The sequence below is a fragment of the Thunnus albacares genome, chromosome 20 (assembly GCF_914725855.1).
Source record: "Thunnus albacares chromosome 20, fThuAlb1.1, whole genome shotgun sequence".
In the NCBI taxonomy this organism is placed as follows: Eukaryota; Metazoa; Chordata; class Actinopteri; order Scombriformes; family Scombridae; genus Thunnus; species Thunnus albacares.
In genome coordinates, this window is record NC_058125.1 from 17,924,577 (window position 1) to 17,949,371 (window position 24,795).

At 39.6% G+C, this 24,795-nt stretch overlaps 1 protein-coding gene across 4 annotated transcripts in view; it reads left to right on the forward strand.

Moving 5' to 3' along the window:
- Window positions 1-24,795, forward strand: part of dock1 (dedicator of cytokinesis 1) — a 184,852-nt gene that overhangs the window by 105,744 nt on the left and 54,313 nt on the right. For all 4 annotated transcript variants that reach the window (XM_044337095.1, XM_044337096.1, XM_044337097.1 and 1 more), the window contains 2 exons: window positions 15,645-15,746; window positions 17,481-17,575. In XM_044337095.1, the coding sequence (XP_044193030.1) occupies window positions 15,645-15,746; window positions 17,481-17,575 (197 nt within the window). The remainder of the gene's footprint in view (window positions 1-15,644; window positions 15,747-17,480; window positions 17,576-24,795) is intronic.

The following is a 24,795-nucleotide window of genomic DNA, read 5'->3' on the forward strand; positions in this document are numbered from 1 at the left end:
CTTTTCCCTCCTCTTCACCCGCTCTCCTGTTCCCCCTTTTTCCTTCCTCCGCACGGCGTCGGCAGGGTCTCTCACACTCACTCACACACGCATACACACACACTCACACACGCGCAGACACACACACACACGCACACACACACACCCCTTGGCTGAACTCCGGACGCCTCAGCGACAGAGCCCACGCAGACAGAATATCCCCATCGTGCCGCCACAGTTCTCCTCTCCGGCTTTCTCCTCTTTTCTGCGTGTGTGCATTTGAGTGTGTGTACGGGTGTGAGAGAGAGAGACAGAGAGAGAATGAGTGAGAGAGGGTGGGGGTGGATTAAGAGAAGAGGGGGAGGGAGCATTGGAGAGAGAGAGAGAGAGAGACAGAGAGAGAGAGGGGGGAGGGAGGAGGGAAGGATGCAGTGGAGAAAGTACAGCTCTAGTTTTGGCTACATCTGGCAGGTTCATGCATCATCCTTTTATCTCTTCATCAGTTAAAACAGTTTTGTCAGTGACCTCACTTCCATGGAGACCATATGCACATCTGAACTTGCTTTTCTACCTCTGTCGGGAGCTGAAGAATTAAATTCACTGCACTTCACAGTGCACTTGTCCTTCCAGCTCTGCAGACCGACGTGCAAAGTGTTTGTTTTCAGAATGACAACAATGGATGTGTGAATGAGTAAGACTTGCCAATCCTGCATGCACACCTGTGTTTTTTCACTTTGTTTGTGTGTGTTTCCTGACATCTCTGTGAGTGATTCTTGTATTGCATTAGCAACCTTTAGAGTTTCATTACAAGTCCATTCACCTTCTGTCATCTCAATTTCCCCGAGCCCTCGCAGCTCTTTTCTCTGTGTGGGAAGAAGATTCCATCTGCTTGTCCGAACCTCCTCTCAGCTTTTTATCCATCTGTCACCGGCAAGTTAGTAGTTAACACATTTTGTGCAGGAGAAGCCCTGTTTTTCATACGGGAACGTGCACTTTCCTCTTAGACTTAATTGGATTTGCGGTGTACGATTGTAGTGTTTAATGGACAAAGTGAGGAGGGAGGGAAATAACACACTTGGTGAAACCTTGATCGTGTAAAAATGGAGCTGTGTATGCCTGGTTGGGTGTTTTTGGAGCCATAGCTTACCCTCATTCTCTCACAGGGAAACCCCTCGTTCTGCTCTAAGCCTCAGGTACCATGGTAATGAGCTGCAGCTCTCCAGACAGCAGCTGCCGCCACTGTGAGTGTTCTAGCATATGTGGACTTTTTTATATGCCTTATATTTACTAGCAAATGTCCAGGTAAACAACACACAGCTGCCTATAACACATACAAGACTGGGTTCATCGTTCCTCAGTTGAAATGTATTGTTTGCTATAGAAGAGTTGTGCTAAATATAATTCAATAACTTGCAGCTGAGGGGACTTAATTGGCATTTTGGGTGAAAAGAAGGTCAATTTTTTTTTATGGTTATGTCAGAGAAAAAAATACAGAATAAATTAAAAATTAAATACAAAACCTAACAATCTCGAATAATAAACAGCATTCATCTTTTTTTAATAAAAGCAAGATTTCTTGTAATAACTGTTTCCCCATTCTGAGCATCCCTCTTCTTAATATGACACTTCTAATTATTACATCTCATTTATGACACCTTTTATTATTATGATGTCTCTCACTAAGTTATTTCCCCAGATTTATTATGAATATATATTATATAATTTAGTATGAAGATTATTTTTCTCTATTGGGTGATTCTTTATCATTGGATTTTTTTATTGTCATTAACATTTCTTCTCATTGTCGTTAAATGTTGATTGTTGTTATAATGTCTTGTTAATGGTTTGGTAAAGTAGCTATTTTCAACAGGTATTTAACAAATTTATGATACAATATATTTTATTTTTTTATGTGGCTGGGAGCTAGTTGTCAGGCTTCTTGCTGATCAGCTGTGTCCTTTGTACCACAGGACTAATGACTGGCTTGCACTCCATGTCCCTCATGTTCATACAGAGCTTGGAAGAATTGCTTTTGGCCTCTTTGCACCATCCATCTGGAACACACTACAAAGCACTTTAAAAATTACTTCATTGGTAGTTCTTGTTCATTTTAAATCCACAATCTTAAACCTTTTAACTTCTGTTTGTACCAGTTTTAATAGATTTTGGTGTTACTTTATTTATTAATTGTATTTATATGTTTGTTTTAATTGTCTTCTTTCTTGCTCGGCGTCATTTTAAACGAGGGCTTCACCCTCAATGATTTTTGAGTTTAAATAGAAGACAAATAAAATAAAATAAATAAATGTCATATTGGTGGTCTAAAAGGATTCAGCCCTGAATATGAAATCAAAAACTTTCCAACAAGTTTGTTGGTACGATATAACTAATTGTTTATTAGAAGAGTAGATGTTTTCCATTGTCGAGGTTTGATGGAAACAAAATGAGCAAAATATATTCCATACACTGTATTATATTTAATTCAACTGATGATAGAAATACTTTGTGTTGGACCTCTATTTCTGTCTAAATACTAGATATACTGTACTAGATGCCTTGAAAAAATATGAGCTAGTAGTCTCATCTTTGACAACAAAAATAAATCAGTTTGTCAGAATAATTTGTGCCTTGAAAATCCTAAACAGAACGCACAGCTGAGATTATCGTGACCATGTTAGTCTGATAACTGATGAAATGTAACCACTTCAGTCCCCATGCATATTTGGCAGGTCCATCTGTGAATCCTTTGGAAGCAAAGGTTCATCTTTACACACATAGATAAACACTGTTCAAGCTCACACATTGTTATTTTAAATTCTAGATGAGATTTTCAAGTTTTTATTGATTAAATCACACTGAAGTATATGGAACTGTGTAGAAAATGGTCATCTAGAATTTTCTATTTGATGTAATTGTGTGTGATGTACTGCAGCTTCAGTAAATCACTGGAAGCAAAAAAGAAGAGAATAAATGTAGATTTTTATGAGGTAATTCCGAAACCGCATAAAAGAGTCAAACTCCACTTATGATTTTTATGCTTCTCATGAAAAAGTTGAAGAAATGAAGCAATAGAAAAATGGTTAAGTAACTTCAAAGGGAAATGATAACTTTAACATTGTTTCTTATCTAAGTTTAAATCTAAATACTAAAAAATGTCAGTATCCTCAAGATACTGGTCAAAAACATATATTGTTCAAATACTAATACACAATTCAGTTGCAGTAAGCTGGAAAGCTGATCCAGCTGTGGAAGAAAGTGCCAAAAGATTTTGAGTGAATGAAAGGTTAGACATGACTGACTCACAGCTGAGGCTACAACCACATTAATACCTTTTCGTTTTAAAACGCATAACTTCTGCTACGTTTATGCCTAGCGTCCAAACTACTCCGGCATTTTTGAACCCCTAAAACAGAGGCTTGAAAATGCTGCTGACCCCGCTTTAGTTTGAAAACCCCAGGATTGCGTTTTAGTCTGGATAGGCGGAAACGGAGACTTTTGAAAACAATCGCACAGACATCCACATTCGCTTCCCTATTGGGTCTAAACAGTCATGATGTGTCCTTCCTAGATTCTTCACGCCCCTGTCACGTGACCGCTTTCCAGAAGAAAACAAACATCAGCCTTGACTACCTGTGGTTAATTCAACATGGATAATGAGTTACAGGCATTGCTGACCTTGTTGTCTATGCTAGCAGCTGTTGTGCAGTTAAATTCTGCATTTTATCATGCTACTACTGCCTACAACCGCAGAGTAGACGATCTGCTTCCTGTTTACACTGGCACGCACATGCCCAGTGTATGTGAATGGTCATGTGATATGCATTTCCAGGCATCTTGGTATGGACAGAGATTCTAGTGTGTGGACAAAGTCTGAGTCATTTCACACTTAAACAAGAGAGGGAGGTCAAATTAATTTCTCACTTTCACTGCATCACCGCTCTCCCAGCGGAGCCCTTTATGACCCTTATGAATAACAGAAAGTTTTGTTATTCTTTGTTCACCTCCTTGCCTCATCTCGCCTCTCTACAACATGACATAAAATACGCCTCGTTCTTGACTGACTGCACCTTCAAGGTGTTGAGCACTGCACTCACACTCACAACAAAGTTTTATGAGGCTGGCTTCCTGTTTTGGAGTGACAGTAACACATCTGCTTCACAGCCTTTTTATTGCTCTGCCAGGCAATGACAAGCTGCACATTTGACACAGGAGAAACCAGAATAATGTTTGCAAAGATTTGACCTTGGAACATCTCTGTGCATGGCAAGTGTTGAACTTGATTTGAACCCAGGGTTAATGGCATTTGTCTAATGGGTAGATCACCCCTGGGAGGTGATGTCCACTGTGTGTGGGGTTGGAAAAGGCTTTGCCATATTCTTTTATTGGAATCTGCTCAGTGATCTGCTTGTGTAAGCAAACAGTCTCAGATGAATAAACCGGTGGCAGTGGACAAGTCACTGGAGTGACTCCTCTCTCCTATTGATTTCATTACCTTGAAGCCAAGCCCTCAGGGGACTCCTGTTTGATGTCCTTGTCCCCTGCATGTACAGCAGAGGGGAACCCTCTAAGCCTTCAAGGTATTCAGTGAAGGGCTAAGAAAAAATATTGAAAGAATTTTTTAATTATTTTTATTCACTGAAATAATAATATTGATTTCTAGATCATCATTATAAACTTGGACTAATATGTCTAGGAAAACAGTGGGTTAATATAATGGAATGGGAAATGGACCAATCAGTTTTTCTTCTGATGGTATCTGGGTGAATCCATGGACTGTAAAAAAAAAAAAAAAAAAATTGAGGTGGCCATCATGACGTCGCCTATTGCTTTGTGGACTCCCATTATTAAGTCTTGAGTTTTCATTTTGACCATCATCATCTTGGATTTTTGGAGCCAGAAGTGATCATATTTGGATGGGACGCTAGCTGCTAGTTTAGCACAGTGCATTTGCAGCCTGTGGTTACCTGTGATAATGCTAATGCTAACAAAATGGGAAAAAAATCAAAATGTTACAATTAACTTTCATGAACAAAAAATACATTGTGAAATAGCGGCAGCCATGCCTATACTCTGTGAATCAGGGGTTACGCCACGTTACCTAAACAACATTGTTGCCATGGTAGCGACATGTCAATCACAACGTGGCCACACCCTAAAGCATACCCTGCTTTGTCTATTTTACTCTAAATGGGACCATAATTTACAAAATGAACATCATTCTGCATTGAAGAAGACTAGAAACTAGTGATTGAGACCATGAATTCATTAGGAAACTGTTTACTGAGGTAATAAATCAAGTGAGAAGTAGGGTCATTTTCTCATTGACTTGATCATGTAATCGGACTTCTTTTTGGAGCCAGTGGAGTCGCCCCCTGCTGGCCATTAGAGAGAATGCAGGTTTGGTTTATGGTTTCACTTGCCATAAGGAATTGTTGATTGCTTCATGGGCACAAGTTGTTGGTTGTTAACTGGTCTCATTGTGAGTATTGTCAATCTGTGGGAATTTGTATAGATAATACTATTTTTATCATTTGACAATCACAGATTTCTATTCAAGTTGTAAGAATTATACTGTAAATCTGCAATTTTCAACTCTAGTTTTATTGCCATGGAGATTAAATGGCAATAAATGGCTCAATTAAGGCCAGTGAACTGGTGGAACAAGTGGACTGAGCATAGCTTACAAACAGCTGGTGCCTTTTCCCATTTCACCTCAGGGGGTGTTGGCTGGTCAGTATGAGACATCTGATATCTACATTTGACTTGTTTGTATGGTATTGCTGCCTTTACTTCTGGCAGAGAGATATTATATCTACATTGAAATTCAAATATGTCTAAGTTCAAATAAACACAAAAACATTGGATTAGCATTGGATCCATCTTTAGTTATTGAACATTAGCTAATGATTATTCTATATATTTTACTTTCATTCCAGCTAAACAAATATATGAAAAAGTCATTGTGATTTGCTTGTTGCATTTATTTTCACCAAATAATAAAGGCCTAGTTGTTTACAGTCATATTTAAATATAGTGATGTTATGATAGCCAGCTTTGTGTGACTAGTTTTCCCGGAATCACCTTTGTGTACTGTGAAGCCAGTTAGGGCAAAAAAACCCTTTGATATGCTGAACTTCCATGTGACAGGACTCTGACTATTATTTTTATTGCTATGTTTGATTTTTTTTTTTTTTTTTTTTTGCCACGTGTTCCTATTCAAGGCTCAGGGTCCAGGGCCACAGTTTGCCACTAATGTACAGCATACACAGTGCTGTGGTCAAAAGAAGAGTCTCACACAGTTTGTTTTCTATCTTTGCTACTCCGCCTGTTGAGATTGTAAATTGATTTATAGCTTGTGTGCTTTGTAATTTACAGAGTTGCTATTATTTATGGCTGCATTATCATCGTCGTCATTATGTACATTTCTGTTGTGTTTGTATTGTTGTACTGTGATTTAAAAAAAAACTGAATATGGGATTCCTGGTGGCCTAGTGGTCATAGTCATAATCAAATAAAGGCAAAATACCCAAAATACCCCATATTGCAAAAAAAGTGAGGCAGAAACATAAGCATATAGCAAAGGAGAAGATACAAAACACAGTTTTTGAATACATTTTAACATCGCAATACCTGCTTCTGCTTCCTCTACTACAGCATAACATAGTGCAACTCACCGTGACATGCCTCCACTCTACCAGAAAACGCCCCAAAAAATGAAAAAGAGCAGAGGCATCGGTGCACATGTCTGGAACTGCAGTGTCTCCAGTTTAAGTCCATCCTTGTTACTACCAGTATAGTGGCTGATATTAACATCAGAGGTGACGAATTTGTTCCATTAAAAAAAAAAACCCTACAAATGTCATCTTAGATGGGAAGCGGCAGTTAAATGCAATGAGATATCAGAGTTACTGGTGCTTGATTAATTACGTAATCTTTTCACATTCTCTTGAATATATTCCTATAAAGGTATTTGATTGATGTTTTATTTTCTCATAAATTTTAGAAGTTCGCTTAACTTTTTAATGGACACATTCCCTCTGTGATTTGAGTAGATTGGTAATTCGACAGCAGTGGCATGTTATTTTGATAAACTGGCTGCATATTGAGAATCTAAATGGTTACTTTCTCGCCTGAAAAAATATTAAAACTTAACAAAGGGATATATTAGCAGTCCTACAGCGATTGTAAATGACAGCTAGCTCATTTTTGTTCATGGTCAGTCACTCATGTAGGTGTATTGTTTTGATGTGCGCCCAGGAACCTGTATAGCTAAATATATGACTAAATTTTCACTTGCCCCCCAGATGTCTGTATAACATGTAAGTTAGCATCATACAATGCAGAAGTGTAAAGTTAGTTACTCATTAACATGTGTATATGTTTACATTTGTAGTAACTTTTTGAAACTTGTGTAACACAGTGTTACATTTTGTTGCATCTTTGTGCTATTTTTAGCTCAGAGAACGTGTATCCATCAAGCTAGCAGCACTAGACATGAGGGCAGCCGAGCATTTTGCTCTGTGTATAAATGGGCGCTAATTGAGTTGCACTGTGTTGGTCATTGTCAATACATGTGTTCTCTTACATGTCATCTAATGTGTGGTGTATGAAAGTGTCTAAATAATAATGGCACTGTTAAAATTAATGTAATTGTGTACAACCTATTGTACTCGTCTGATAGAAAGGTTCAATGAGCAGAAATTTTATAATGGGGGGAAAAATAAAACTTCAATTGGGGACAATGGTTGTTAAGCATGGGGACAGTTGAAAGTAGAATCCGGGACAGTTGTGGGACACTGCAGAAAATGTTCGTTTCAAGCCCTGCTCCACACTCTTTCCAAGCTCATACTGCTGTCATACCACTAACTGGTGTATTATGTGTTAGCGTTATCTAGTGGAATAGGAAGATACCTGTTTTTTCTGCCTTTCCTATTCTGATTTTCCACGTGTTGTTCTCGTTTTGTTGAGAGCATATCTGTTTTGACTCCCACCTAAACTGTTCTTAAGCTGCTGTTCCCAACTTTCATTTTAGTAGCCTCACTGTCGCCACTCAGCTTCATATCAAATCTGCCCTCTGAGAACCTGAGTGCGTTCATCCACACAGAGTACATTAGAGTGTTGAGTGTCATATCTGGATGGAACGGAATTACTAGATGGAGGAGAGAGCTGTCAATTTATTGTAGCTTAGATCTCTCAGCAATCGTGAAAAAGAGAGGGAAAGCTTTGTGTGTGCATGCTTGAGGTGTGTGTGTGTGTGTGTGTGTGTGTGTGTGTGTGTGTGTGTGTGTGTGTGTGTGTGTGTGTGTGTGTGTGTGTGTGTGTGTGTGTGTGTGTGTGTGTGTGTGTGTGTGTGTGTGTGTGTGTATCTCAGCTGACAGGCTGATATGGAGTGTCTGCTGTGCAGCAGCACTGCCCCAGCAAGTCTCAGAGTGAGGAGCAAAGCTGAAATAGTGCCTAGCAGATACGTCAGCGAGAGTTTGTCCCCATCTGCTGCAGTCTTTTGGTCTTTTCATCAAATGTGTGTACAAAGCTTGCTCGAAGCCTGCCCAAAAAAAAAAAAAAAAAAAAAAAAAGGCAGCCAGAGTAAAACAAAGCATTAATTTAAAGTTCAGCATGCATGTATCAACCATGCTTGTCATGTGAGTCACATGATGGGAAAATTATGTTAAAATTTGATCTTATTATAGGTTCAAGTAAACAGAAATATCACGTCGGGGTTCATGCAGTTTGTTTGGAGCAATTTTGGTATTACACTTCTAACTCTTTCTAGGAATGTCAAAAATGGTCTCCCTCAGGTCCAGTTACTGCCACGGGCTAATTCAAAGTGTGGACTGTCTCCCACCACAATATTTAAAGCTGGTTTTGACCTTTAGTAACAAATAGTCTGGTCAATCTGGACAGTGTGTTATGGCTTCAAGACATGACAACACATTGTTGACCCACACATTCACCCTCATGCTCCAGTCCATCTGTGTAATCCGTCACATTGACCGGGCAATGATCACTAACATGTAGGCTATTTTCCTCACCAGCATGCAATGTATTCTTGGCATTAGATGTGAAAGTAAGCGGCCTTGGTCCAATGAAGTTTCCTGTGTAAATTAAGGTGTCCGTTCAAGGAAGTATAATTCTTTGATGTATTAGAGTGTGAAAGTGTTTCCTCAAGCCTGTCTAAGTTGGATGCTGTCTGATTGAATGGCATAACGGGTCACTTTCATGGCTGGCTGCCCAGGTTTTTCGTGGTTATTATTTATCCTTATGTATTCTGAAGTGTTTATCTGGATGTCACAATGCATTACGCCAAAAGCTGCTGAAGAAGAAAATGAAGTGTGAACGGTTTCAGCTGGCCTCTAACAGGTCCTCGTCCTTCACTCGTTTTTCCTTAGGCTGACCCGTCCGCCTGCCACCTCGTTGGCCTGATGTTGGAGCCAAGTGGGCTCGTCGTTGAATCCTGTAGCAGTGGCCAAATACCTAGCATGTGTCGGCTCTGCCTCCCTTTGACAGGCCGGTGTGAAAAGCGCTCGAGTGCTGCTGCCTATCCAATCTCTCTGTTCTTCGCCTGCGCTGTTTGTGTGTGTTTGGCGGTGGTGTGAGGAGAATAAGGAGGTGGACAGATAGATTTACTACTCTAGTACAGAAGCAAAAAGACACAATACACTGTACAGTGACTTTAGAGCAGCTGTATTAAGTTATTTTTGCTTCTATAAAATAACAACAGCATATAATTCAGCCTATAAATATTGTTTAACTTATAATAATTATTATAAATAGATGGAAAACCATCATGACACTATAATTATATCATTCAGTTTTTCAAATGAATGAAAATTAGTTATTGTGGTTCTAGTTTTTATGTAAATATAAGGAGAATTTTGTCATTTAACACGTAACAGCAGTTTTGAGTCAGGTTTGGCTAGGAAATTGTTATTTAAAGTTGTCCTCCAGACATGTTGTAAGATATATAATACTACTCTGGAATAATAATAGGTGTCTAAAAACCTTAAAATTCCATGTATTCCTTCTTCCTCACTGAAAAATCCAGAATTAACGAAGGCAAATAATGTTCATTTCAAAAGTTTAACTGCTGGATAAAATACATTTCCTACTTCACTGCAAAGTCCGTTCTCAGTGTTTGTGCACTGGAGGCTTCAAGTTTCCACGTCACACTTGTGTAAGTCACCATACTGGACCACGATTAGCCTCCAAACTAGTTGTGATGTCACAAATCATACTCATAGGCCCGCCCCTTAAACTCAAAGTTTCAATGAACACAGAGAAACTTTTGCCCTTCAGCAGATGGATATGAAAACAGCCTTCCAGTTTCATCACACATACATCATTCTGCACAGCAAACACTCAGCTGCAGTCACAATAAGCAAAACACGTTTTTGAGTGGAGAGGGACTTTAAATTGATTGTTATCAAAGAATAAGACAAAAAACGAAGAGACTCACCCTTAGACGTTTTAAAGGTTGATGACCTGCAGCTACTTTATGCATTTTTATATATTTTTGTGTTTATTCCTCCCTTTTTTTCCCCTGTCAAGGGCTATTGATCTCATTTCCCCTTTTTCATTTGAATTGTCTTCAGAAACTCATCTCAGTGGAAATTTCTAAAACTCGGCTTCAACAATGCTTTCTGCTTCTCTGAAGAAGCGAATTGAAAGCAATACAAATTGAGATCTTATTGTGTGCTGCTAGTTGCCTCTTCCAGTTTATTTTTCTTTACAACCAAAGCCTCCATGACTTAGCAGTTCAGGTCACTGTTGTCTGAATAGGAGGAGTGTCTTCATACCTCTTTGATTAAACGGCACAGTGTCCATGTGAGGTTTTCTGTGTGCTTGAGTAATTTCTGTTGTAATGAGCCAGCAAATTCATATATCTGCATCGGGCCTGGAGCTAATAGAGAGGAAGACGGGGGAGAGGGAATCATTTTGGTCATAACCCCCTCTTCCTCATCTTTCTCTCTGCTCCTGTGTCAGTTTTCTCTCCTCAGGAGATGGGCTCAGCCTCAGTCTATGTCTCTCTAGAGACCCAAGCGCCATTTCCCCACCGGCTTAATTAAAGGCTTAAAACAATGCTCTGTTTATGGGGCAACCTTTCACTACTAGAGCAAACATCAATTTTTGCTTCTCTGCTGTCAGGCGCTAAAGTGAGATGAATTATCAGAGAGATGTGAGGTAGAGAGCGGCATGTAATGGATCTGGCCCTGCCCTCTAATCGCCACTTTTTCATTTCTGCTAAGATTCTGCCTCATTTGCCCTCAAGCATAAGATGGATATGGAGGCAGGGTTTTAGAAATGTGCAGCCTCCGGACACTGTGATAGATATCAGTAGTAAGTTTCGGGTTATTGTTGTTTAGCTTGAGAAATTGTTTCAGTAGATAAATGCTTGAGATCGATGACGGCTCAATTGGTGGCTATTAAATGATTGACTTCTGTGAGCATCTTGAGCTTATTTGTCTCATCCTTCATCTCTAGTGAAATCTCAGTTATCAATCTCATAATTCTGGTTTCTTGATTTACTAATGACCTTTATATTTGGGGTCTGAAATCGCTCCCTTCATTTATTCATTCCGTGTTCCCTTCATGGGACAGGATACTCTGTTGTACTTACAAAATTGCAATTTAGTTACAGTTATTAATCATCATTTTGCAAAATGTGCCAAATGTAGTATTTCCTGAATGTTATTTACATGTCTGTCATCTCAGAAGTGAGCCTCACATAGCTGTTAGCGCGGTTCTAGATTTTCTCGTCTTGTTGATTTCTCACTTTAGTGTTTAACAGGTGTACGGTGTCACGTTCTCTGTCTGAAAGCGGGATTTTCATCGCTGATGAAGGAGCTCCTTTTATGTCGGGGATTTAAGCAGTAAAAGGAGTTGTGACATGATTTCTCAACCTTTCAACTTCTGTTCCTTGAGTCTTTTGTTTTGTTTTTTGCCAGGCATGCAGTTTAAGGAGTATATTCTAGTTCTTCCTTATCGACTACCACTGCTCGGTGTGTCACATACCTCTGTCACTCACACCAAAATCAAAACCGATAGGTCTGCTTGTGACTAGTGAGGGAGAGACTTCTCCCCCCCCCCCAAAAAAAACCTCCTTTTCTTAGCCTGCTTTATTTGATTTCCTTCCACCCTGTCTCTCTCTGTAAAAAACTAAATAAGAGCGTTGTCATGGTAACGGTACCAGGTTCATCCCAGCGATAAAAGTGGAGAGATGAGCCATGAGAGGACAGGCTGGCCTTTTGAGTTCTTCTGGCTCACTCTGATAGACCTGTTGCGTCAGCTAGATGACAGCGAAGACTATCACACCACGCTGCTCTGCACCCGTCAAGTTAGAGCCGGAGATCTCAGAGTAGCATACCTGAACTTTTCCATTTGCCGTCATGCCCCACATCTCCATTTCTCACATTGCGCCTCAACAGCTGGTGCGGCATGTGGTCCTGTTCCACATTTAGATCTTAATTGTTGCACAGTGAAAGGTCTGAATTTTTTTTTTTTTTTTTTTTTTCCCGGGAGAGATTCTCTATCTGTTTCTTCCACACAGAAACCATATCAAGCTGGGATTATGGTAGCTAGATCCCTTACCTATATTTAATTTGTCATCAGGCTTTGCCAGCTGATCTCGGCGCCTCAAGTACCAATTACGCATGTTTGGAAACTTAAGATTCAGTCATGAGCAACACATTACAGGAATAAAATCAATAGTAACGTCGCCGTATGTGTGCCTGTGCTGTTGGCAGTCTTGATCGAACGTTGGGCGTAAGCTTAAGGGGCTTATGCTACTGTATGCAGCAATGGAGCCTTATGGCAAGTCCCACACTGAGGCTTACAGCGTGTTAAGTTTGCTCCGAAGGATCTTTATCAAGGGGATTCATTCACAGCTGAAGAGAGAACGGAAGAACGAATGAATGAACGTGGGATACCCTCCAGCTGATCCAGCCTCTCTAGTGTGCATGGCGAGGGGAGTTGCTGCAACAGGCACCAATGACTTCTAAAGACTGCTGTCTGCTTTGAAGCCCTCGCTCCATTTATTAAAGGCAGAAAGAGTAGGATTTGTCAGTTGCGTTTGGAAAAGACTATATTCAAAGTTGACCCCTCCTCCCCGGCTCAACGACACCCGAAGCGCTACACTGCAGTGCAGCACTATGTCGCTACATTTATCGAGTCCCGCCCTAACACCCTGCACGCTTTCTGTCATTGGCTGGGGGGGGGGCTACACATGCACAGAAACATCCCGAACACTGCAAAATAAGAAAATACAGGCAGAGGGCAGGGTCTCTGCAGATAGAGACACCACCACACACTTCTAGCGGGTCATAAGTGATGATTGAGAGGGATTATTTTACAAGTCTATACATTATTTTATTAGGAAAATCCTGATCATTCTGCGTTTAATTAAACGACTGCCCAACGTGAGGAGAATTGCAGCAACCAGTGCCTGTCCCTCATGACAGCTAGACTCCTGGATCTGGGATATCAGAATTAAAATGAAGAAAGATTAGCTATACATCATCAAACAAGTCTTGGAATACTTTTGTTCAAGCCAGAGAGACCAATGCCACGAAGATCACATGTCATCATAAAGTGATAAAAATATGTGATTAAGTATGTGATAAAGTATCTGCATCCTTTTGTTCTCTAGTAAGTAGAATAACAAGATACAGAAGTATGAGAGAACTGTCTCTTTATGTACTTTACACACTTGTCTCTTTGGTACTTCCTAATCAGGATCTGTCTAAATGGGGATCTCCATCTTTAATGCTGAAGAAGTGAGGGTAACTGAGGCTTACATGCCCTTACAGATGAAAGAGTCTTGTCCTCTGTGCTCTAGAAGAATGTTTCCATATTAATATAACATGAGTCACGCTGGTTTTTGTAGAGCATTACAGAGAGGGAAGCGAAGCAGTCATCAGCTCTGCGTACCATAAGAAAGAAAAAGTGAAGGAAACATGAATAATAGATGTTAGTGATTGTTTTGTTCTTTGCATGATTATCTTACAGTTAGTGTTGCTATGGCAAGCGTAGTTACCATACATATGATGATAATGATAATTTGTCTGATGCTATAACAGAGTGCTATGCAGAAAGCAAACAATGACTGTAAAAAAAACATCAACAGAAAGCAAGGAAAAAATAAAGAGAGTGGGGTCGGTTAAGGTAAGAGCGAGTTTGAGTGTTCAGCATCGTTTCTGCTCCGCTGTGTTTGGTAGGTCGGGCCTAATTACAGCTCAAGGAGAATTTCTCCGGTGATACAGAATGCCTTGTGATGATTAACTAGCATGGAGGGGGGGTGGGGTTTAGATTAGAAAACATCTTAAAATACGTTTTAAAAAAAAAATTCCCAATGCTTAGGTCCAGCAGGGGGTCAATTCATGCCTGGCGGGCCGCCGGTCTTGTGATATACTGGCGGAAACCCAAAATACTGTATATGTACACTCTTAATTCATTCTATTTTACACATTACATGAATGAAAATAAACCTTACAACTTTACAAAAATGTTGAAGCCATGTCATGCATCTGTCAGAGGTTATCACATTGGAAATATTAATTTTGGCCTTATTCTTTCTCCCTTTAGATCAGTTTTTCTTCGCCGTTTGTTAATGATGAACGCTACGGGTCATGGAAAACCATCAGTCTCACTCCAGCAATATGATGCTTAGTTCAGTAGTTTTGAGTTGGGAGATAGACAGTCACCTGTACTGCTTGTGCATCTTAACACTTATCACACCTTAGACTTATTAATCTGGATGTGCTTTCATGCATTCTGTGACAAAGCAGTTTTAATTACTTTCTCTTATCTTTGGTGCATTTCCTTTTGATGAGCTAGTTGAGGTAAGACTGTGTGGGAGCAGCAATGAAAGTTTTCCAATAATAGTGTATGCTCTCACTCTTCAAAAGTATTTATGCAAATTCGGATTCTTATTGTTTAGATTTATTTTTAATTAGAGCCACATCTTTTGTTTGCTTAATAACAGCCTAATTAATACACTTACAACATCATCTCTTTGTCATCTATGTCTTTCTACTTTGCTTTTGTGATCGTACCAGTCTTCTGATAGCTGATTATCATGAATCTCTGTAGAAATCCCTTGCTTAATTCATCTATTCCCGTGAATTTCAATCCAGTCACACTAATCATGAAGAAGGGCCCCTCTAAAATATGTCCTCGTTGTGTTCATTCCTCTCCATGATGACTGTCAATATACATTTGCACTCCCTCTCCCAGTCTTTTCCTCCAGTATGTCTCTACCTTTTGTCCAGACACATCACTGGCATGACAGTTGACTGCTAGCGGTAACCTCCCTCCGCCCAGCCACCACACATTTACCTTCCGTTATCTGCTCTTCGCAGCACATGTACAGCGTACTAACCAGAGCCAGGATAGCGCACTGCGAAGTAAAGACAGCACTTTAGGGACCTCACAGGCATTATAATCAGTGGAGACAAAGAGTTGGGGAGTGGAGGGCAGTAGGTTAATGAGATCAGCCACTGAGTGATGGCGTCTACCTTTTCAAACCTGGGAGGTCAGGCCTGCTTCAGTACTCAGATCCAATCATCTTAGCTAGTCAGTATCCATCAAAATCAGAGGCACAGAGTCATTCTATCCTCAGCCTTCAATTTGAGCTTGATTGTCTATTGAATGCACTTCTTTCTCTTCTCCAGGGGAGCTTCGTGGCCAGCATGACTGCCACACTGAGGCAGATGGACGACTATCATTACGCTCATCTGATCAGCACCTTTGGCAAGATAAGGAGTGATGTGGTGGTGAGTACACCTTATCAGTGTGGCGATGTCCAGTAGATGAGACACTTCAGGCTACATTGTTGTGTAATACTTAAAACATAGGCCCGTAGTTCAATATCATTGTATTCTGTCTTTTCTAGAAATCAAAAGTTAGATTAGATCTGTTAGGATTTCTTTTTTCCCTCTACAATAAAGTATGAAATTGAATTTCTGTTAGTTATTGCTCCCAGGCTGCTACATGTACAGCATGCTCTTGATGATAGTAACTCCTAAGGGAAGCAGATCACTCATTGCAGCCAACAAGTTGTGGAGGAGGGATAAATCTCATTGATGTTATGGATTTCAGCTCTGAATAATTCCTCCCTCAAAGCGGTATTTCTCAAGTATCTGCTGCCAGATTAGTATTACGTTCCTCCATTCTTACCAATGAGAAAGTCCCACTCTTTGCTTTTACCCCAACAAATGACTTTTGAGCATCATAGGAAGGACATGAATCTGATGTATATTACTGGTTAAGCTTTATAAAGTCCAAGTAGGCAGAGAACTTTCTTTCACTTACAGAACATATTGTTTTTAACTGGTATTACATGAATAAATGGGAATTGATAGAATTACTACTTATTTGTGCTTATTGTTGTTTGACTGAGCATGTGTATACTAACATCCTGCACAGTCTGAAAAGCTGTATTTATTTATCTACATATCTTTATTGAGGCGTGAATGATATTTTTCAGGTGATTGTGAAAAGAAATAAACACGAATAGAACTCATTGACCTTCATGATTGTACACAGTTTTTGTATGAGGCTGCCTGCCTGGTTCCCATAGCAGGATAAACAATCACTGTGATGAAGTTGGATCTTTTCACAGATTTATTGTTCCTGTTGCTGGCGTGGGCCATATCCACATTTCAGAACTGGCTGCAGCCCAGAGGACTTTGTTGTTTTGCAATGTTTCTCTAAACACGACACCACAAAACCCAGGGATTCATCCAGGAGTGAACATCTGCAGCCAGAAATAGATTTGCGTGCATATTAGGTTTTAGGTATAAAGCTGCTACTGATATTAAGAGCAGGCTATTGTGGGTGTGACATTATAATTATCTTAAAGATGGAACGATTCAAGCAAGAAAGAACTTCAAGGGTTAAAGCAAAACCGTGTTGAGAAAAGAAGTAAAATATACCTTTGTGTCCCTTGAAAATATGTGTGTACATATATCTATGTATAGAGAGAGAGAGAGAAAGAAAGATAGAGAGAGGATTGAAGAATAAATAGAGGAATAAGTCAAAGAAAAAAAAAAGATACCAGAGCTTTAACATCAGAAAAAAGTTGATTTGACTTTGTAGCCCTGAGGTATGAAGATAAGACGGGTTTGAAGCGATGTTGCTGCAGAGAAGGTAGATCTGAGAATTCATTCGTATTATAACTGCACCTAGTTATCAAGTTGTTTTGATGTCTTTAATAGTGGATAATTATATGTCCTGCTTATGTTATCTAAATACCGCATGAATCGTTTTCCTGTGAGAAGACAGTTGTAATCTCATTGTACTAACAACACATGCGAACATATTGGTCTCACGTTCCATCTGCAAAAGGGAAATATATATAAGTCACCCTGACCTTACAAACTAATCTAAAAGCTGTTTCTGCCTGAAAGCCACAAACTCGTAACAGTTCATTTCAGATTGCTCTTATCTTGGAGGTGGGAAGAATTACAGTTTTTATTTTGAAAACTTTCTCTCTCTCTGTCTTGCAGGATTTCCTAATGGAAACATTCATCATGTTTAAAGATCTCATTGGGAAAAACGTCTACCCCTCGGACTGGGTCATAATGAACATGATGCAAAATAAGTAAGTACAACACCACTAAGACACACATGCACAAACATACACACACATAAACCATGCTGCTTTAAACTCCCTACAATGTTGTTGCTAAGGAACAGCAGTCAGAAGTGGGTTAGGATATTTTCTAATGTTTTTCTCTCCATGCAAATATCGGCACAAGGCCTCAGCAGTGCAGCAATCAGATGAGCGGTAAGCGCAGCCGCAAACAATCACATGAATTATAGATGCTCAGGTGTATGCTGCCTGCTAATCTCCAAACTTAGTCTCAGCATCTCTCTACTTTGTTGCTTGTTGTGCTGCCGCAGCCTTCTGTTTTATTAATGTGAAACTTGCCTGATTCCATTTTTGTTGAAAATATAAAAAGAGACGGAATGTGCTTTGCAGTTCAGGAGTTTAGTCAACAGCTGTGTTTTTTGTGCACTTGTCAGATGAAGTTAGAAAAAAAGTTAAAGGATTTCTTTGATTTTTTTAAAAAAAATTTTTTTATCCTTCCATTTGTATCTTTTCAGAAGAGACTGTTGTGCTCTATTGTATAAGGGCATAGTAACAGCTGTCAGATAAAAACCTTAAGTCAGTTTTTTGACAACTGAGAAAGAAAATTCCCTTTTCCCCACCAGCATCCATGCATTATTAAAAATGCTGGATGTTTTTTGCACTGTGGTCAAAGATCACTGTTAAGGTCATTGTGAAATTTACATGCCAGTTTATGGAACATTAACTGGAGTAAACAATGAAAAGTACTAAAACTATAATGACATGGCTTCTCACATAACAACAACAGCAGAGTACCTGAGCTCTGTTGGAGCGCAGCTTTAAAGTGGCCATTTATAGCAGGTGCAAAGCTCATGGAGGCAGCCCCTAGATGATTATGAGCACTTTGACTACCTGCCCACTGTTTCCAAAACCATTCCAACATCATCATCAGCTAGGATATTTATCTAGAGGTTGCACCGCTTCTCAGTTTTAGTTCTATTACTTTCATCTGTCCATTTAATTACTACAAGCCAAATTCCTTTTGGAATTCACACAGTCCCTCCTAAAAAACATTATCAGCCACCTGGGTCACGATTGCAGAGAACGACTGTGTAACTTGGTGATGATGCTCCCCTGTGCCCTGAAAGTGTGCAAATCACATCTGTTCAGCTGTGGACTGAGATGCAATGTCAGGGAATAAAAACACGCAGTCCTGACCCTCCTCAGCCACACATACACACACACACGGGACACATCAACAAGGCATGCTCCCACTTGCATGCACTGGACTAACAAGCTTGTTCACTCCATACCCACTGTGATCCTGTACTTTATAGAGAAACTTTGGGGATGTGATAAGCATCACTGATCTCCCGGCAGTTCATTCTCAGATCATGCTTTGTAGGGTGTGAAATGTTTTGTTTTTTTGACTCTCAGATTGGAGGCCAATGTGTCATCTCCCGTGCCTCAGCAGAATCTTCCCCAATTGAACCTTTTGTCTACTCGCACTTGTTTGTGACAGCCGAGAGATTAATTCTGCATTCTAGTCAGTGCATTCAGCCATTTGCTGGAGTTAAATCATTGTTCAACTTGATGAAAAATAAGCCTGTCAAAGTCTGACTCATCTCACAGTCTTTATACTTGAGCCCGTTTGAATACTGCAGGTGTCGGCTTTGCGACAAATTAGCAAAACTCTTCCATTTATCGCGATCCGTCAGTGTGTGTTTGATCGGTTGTTTCCCCGCCGCTCCCCACAGAACGAACCCAAGGTGACACATCCATTCATCCCATGAGAGAGCTATAAATGTTTTGCATTTACAATCTAAAAGCATAAGAAACTGTTTGAGTGCATCATGCTCTTCTGCTGTGCACTCTTTGATTCCCAAAGCGCTGGAGACTGATGCCAGTCTGCAAATTTCAAAGTGTCAGGTCTCTGAGGCTGCAACATTAAACTAGGACTACCACTTCATTATAAAGTTCATTTTCGAGTTCATTGTATATTTTTAAAAGCAATGTTAAGAAGAAAAATGCCTCTCAAAAAAACATACTATTGTACAAAATTGGTTAAACTAAAAGGGCTGTGATTGGATGTTGTCTATTTACACATCCAGCAGACATTGAGCGACATAAATCAATATAAGTCATCTGATATTAATTCTCCTTTTAGCCCTGTTTTGGTCTCTACCACCTCATGAGCAAATATGAGTGTCTTTAGCTGCCAGGTGTTTGACTGTCTTCACCAGCTAATTTGTAATTTTGTCCGCTGGATAGTCAGTGTACATTGGGTTTATCGGAGATTGTTTGCTGCCAACAGCTGCCTGCTGCTTGAAAAATTAGAGCGTTGAGAGCGAACCATAGCATAAATGTGTCGTAAATCCAAAACAATTGTTAGCCAAAAGAGGCTAAACGGCGCTATAGAGCTGAGAGGAAGTGAATATTTGGGTTTCTCTACTATAAGCACTATAAGCAACATAGTGTTGAACCCCCACAGTCTGTTTTTGTCAAGTGGTTTGTAACAGATTTTTCTAGTAATGTCAAAACATTTTTAGGACTTTAAAAAATACATTTAAAAGCCTCATGAAGAACATTTGAATATCCCTCAGTCCTTCCCCACAGTGTCTCGTTTCTGGGCAATCCGCACATGCCACATTCAGCACACAGATTTCCACCCACAGCACCAGCAGACGGTTCTTTCATGTCGACACATTATGATAGCACCACTAATGAGACGGGCATCGGCAGTAGCAGCAGTCGTTTCCTCCCACTCCTCCTCCTCCACCCATCGCCTCTTACTTCCTCCAGGTTGTAAACTGATTTATGGGCTCTAATTGCCCCGGGGACAGCAGCATCAGGTTGGTTAGCCACTGACTGCCATTTGCCCAATGCCAACTGGCCATTGCTTAATAGCGACAATTAATTGGCAGCCGAGATGAACTCACACTTGTTCTCCAAAAATTCCAGGGAACAAGTTTGCTTGCTGAGGTCATGGTTGGCTGTGAACTTGATTACATGTTCCCTGACACAAATATTTCAGTGGTCATATGTTTCTTTAGTGCACAGAACTTACAAAATTGCACATTATTTTCTTTATACAAACAAGTCAAGACTTCTGTGTATCAGGCTCTGAGGATATCAAACAATTAAAGCTCCTTTTGTGACAATATTGCAAAAGCTTCTGGAGTGCAGATATGACACTTGATTTGAATTTACTTTTTTTTTTACTGTATTCACTATCTATTTTCTCCCAGGGATGGAAAACCTTGTTTCACATTTTTTTCTTTACAAGACAACAGCTGCTGGCTGCTTTGTTCAGTCAGCTAAATGTGCTCTCGTACAGATTTGCATAGTAAACTTTTCAAGAGCTCTGCGCTTTTCAACCTTATAGCCCAAGATGTGCTGAATCACTGCATACTAAGTGCAGCCATCATCATCAATCTGAACAATGTTCATTGGTAATGTTTTTTTTTTCGTCTAGTCGTGAGGGTAAGCAATTGAACAGCTGTGGATGTTGCAGCAACCAAAAGACTTAATTAACAGACTGAGGTAAAATTATGTTAGATAATGAACTGTAATTAGTGATATTAAACAAATTGATAAAGTGTTGAGTGTTTTTTTTTCTCTCACTATGGAAGCTTAACAGTTTTAACGACAAAAAGACATCAACAGCAAAATATTTTTCGATAATCTTTGCTATTAATTTTAGCAAATAAAGTTTTAAAGGTCTTGAAGATAACATCCACACAGTGTGTGGACCTAAACTTATCTTTAAGTCATTGCATTATTTTCTCTCTTTATTTGGCATACAAAAGAATAAATAAATAATTTTTTTCATGCCTAACAGCCTTACTGGGACATGTAATAAAACTCTTAATGCATTAGATTTGAGTTAACATCAGATGGCCTTCTCAAAATCAGTTCATTTCCCCAAATGACACCCAAAGTTTCTTGCAGAGCTGTTAATTATGTGTAAGAATAGTGGATTGAGAGATGAATGGGGAGTTCTCAGAGAGCCCTGCGTGGCAGATGAAAAGATGAAAGCCCAGGCGAGCTGAAGAAGCAGCTCTTTAACTCGGTAACCCGTGCCATCAGTCCCGCACAGACTCATTAGGAGAGGGTTTCTGAAGCTGGATGGCTGCCGTTTGGAGTTCTCTCGATGATTAATCCAGGACCTGAAGGGCAGGTCTGGAAGGAAGGGAGGACTCAGAGAGTGAAAAGACTGCCAGTGATGTTGTGATCCTGTTTGCCCTTGTACAACCCACCACCCACCAAGATAAAAAACAGTGTCTGTGGACATATGGGTATCTGATTTGACATACCCCCTTCTTAAAGAGAAGGCTATTGACAGAACATTAAACGATAACTCTCTACTCCAGTTGCGGTCACTTTCAGTTTTGTGGCCCTGTGGGTCTCAAAAAACTGAAAGATTATTTAAATTCTTTCAATCTCCCCTTTCAACATACTATCATTGAGACAATCATTGCTGACATAAGGATAAGGAAGATTTTTTTATATAGAAATACCAGAAATGTTTTGGAAATACAATTTAATTTCCAAAATATCATATCATATCTACATCAACAATTTTACATTTGTTTAAAACCCATGAAAGAATTAGCATTTTCTACAAAATATTAACCTTTTTTTGTTTGTGTCGTAAATATTTATGAAAAGCTTAACCATGAACTTGCAGTAAAATTTTAAACCTGCATTAACTGTGTTGATATGGCAAAATCGGTAGCAAACAGTTGCATATTTACACATCCAGCAGATCCAGAGCAACATTAGCATTAATTTAAAGTCCAATATTCACATTCCTTTTTGCTCTGTTTTGATCTTCATCCACTCCTGAGGGAATTATCTGACTTTAGCAGCTAAATATTACACTATGTTTACCTGTGCAGATGGTGTGCCGTGGCTTTTTAGAGATTTTTCAGCTGAAAATAGCTGACTGTTGCAGCTGGAAATGACACTAAAAGCATAGGGATTGAACCAAAACTGCAAAGCCGTGGGCTGAAAACCAAAACAATGTGCTGAAATATGCTACAAAGCTCTGTAGAGCTGAGGGAAACTACTACATGGTTAGGTGATAACTCTGTGTTGGTTTGTCACTAGTCTCGCGATACCAGACAATCGGAGATCTCCGCCTACAGAAGTCTGGGGATTTCTAAACGCACAGTAGTTGCTTGAACGGTGGTGAGAACAGCCGCTAACAAACCTACAGCCCTTACATTTTGTCAAAGACACACCTTTCCAGAAATTATGCCCCCCCCCCCCCCCCCCCCATTCTCCTCCGTAGTGAACTGCTTGTCACCACCCCAATATGAAGGGCCACCTTAAAGACTTTGGATTGGTTCTGCAATGCAAAGGTTTTCTTTCTTCTTTAAGAAGGAATACTATTTGTTGCTATGCTATGACATTTACCAATAAACCTTCCAAATGATCTGTTTATCTCCTTTTTATGCACATTACCAGAGCTTCTCAAGAATGATGTTTTTTTCGTATTGTGAGCTGAGAAGAAAAGCCTGACCTTCACATGGCTTTCCTGCAACACTGCTTTGTTAATGCGGTGACAGTTATTTACTTTCTCTCTTGTGTCCTCATTCTCGAGCCGTGGTTGGTAATTTTTGCAATCTCGAGATTTATAGATGAACCATGAGAGAGCCATGAAACATGGTTTGTGATGTACTGTTGCATACTGCACTGCATTACCAGGTGCTGCTGTATGTATCGGTATTTGTTTGCCACAATGCCAGTGTAGGTTAGCTTTACATTAATCTTACGTTTTCATTGTACTCAGATAGCTCTGATGTAAATGCCAGGCACACAGCCTTCACAGAATGTGCTCGGAGTTTACCACTTGGAGTTTGTGTTCATGTCTGTCAGTATGTGTGTATCTGCTTGTTGATAAGCCTTTGCCCAGACAGGTAATATTGTTTTTCCCATGGACTGCAGTGCATTTGAGTGGCTGTGATCTTACCTTGTCAGTCGGTTTTAAATTGTTCCCCCTTAAGAACGATAACATCCGATGTGCTTTCTCTCTACGTGGTTTTATCAAAGTCATTATTAAGAAACAGCAGGTTGCTTACTGTGTAGAAAAACTATCTTGTGACCTAGACCTACCACATTAGAGCCTTGAGTGGAAGATCATTACAGTAGCTGCGCCACCATGTAAAAATACTCCAGTAAAGGTGAAAGTCCTTCATTCAAAATGTTATTTTATGCTTATACTGTACAGAAGCATCATCAGCAAATTGTACCATAATAAAAACAATTTTACAGAATGCCACCATCAGCCTTTCAGTGTGTATTATTATTCTATTAACATGTAAGCAGCATTTTTTTTTTAAATTAGTGTTCAAGGCTGAGCTAAAGTACTTGTAGGAGCTCCCACACACTGTTACTTTATTCAAACTAAATGTATTCAGTTGCTACATTTCGGTCAAATGAACTTCATCAGACATTTCACACATCAAATGACGATCCAGTCCTAGGGACCAAGTAATCAACAATCTCATAAGAAGCCACACCTGCACATTAGGAGTTTAATTTATAATAGTGCATTGTTATTTATAAGATTACAGCATGTTTTGTATTTAAATTTCTAATCTGCAAAGTAACTAATAACTATGGCTCTCAAATGACTGATGCGGAATAAACAAGAAAATAATTCTCTATAAAATGCAGTCGAGTAGTAGAAAATATGGTATAAAGTAGCATAAATGCAGTAAATTTTAAGTTCCTCAAATTTGTGCAGTAATTTACTTTCCACCCATGTTCTGTAGATGACGCTGACTTCTAAATTTTCTTGTTTGGAAAGACAAGGGAATGACATTTTTTCTGTCAGGTATAAAATTAGGATCCATTACTACACTGAGGCAAACGCCTCACTGGAGACCCAGTGAATATGCTGTAGCTCATTTCTTTCTTTCCTCTCTCAACGTAACTGACATGTTTGCAGTACACTTGATGAATGCTCCTTTCACTTTGGTAATCCAATTACTTCTGTCTTTAGACTAACAGTATGTCAAACCAAATGGCCCCATTTCTTGACTGCATATTTGATGTGTATTTAATTTGGCATTCAAACCAGCAGTGATGCACACTGCAATCAACATTGACTAAAAGGGCACATGTGGCATGAGTGTCAGTTTGCTAATATGCCAAGGCTCTATATAATCATCTCTAATACACTGATTGTGTTATAACTGCTGCCGAGAGTTTGAATCCAATTAAACACTATCACTGTATGA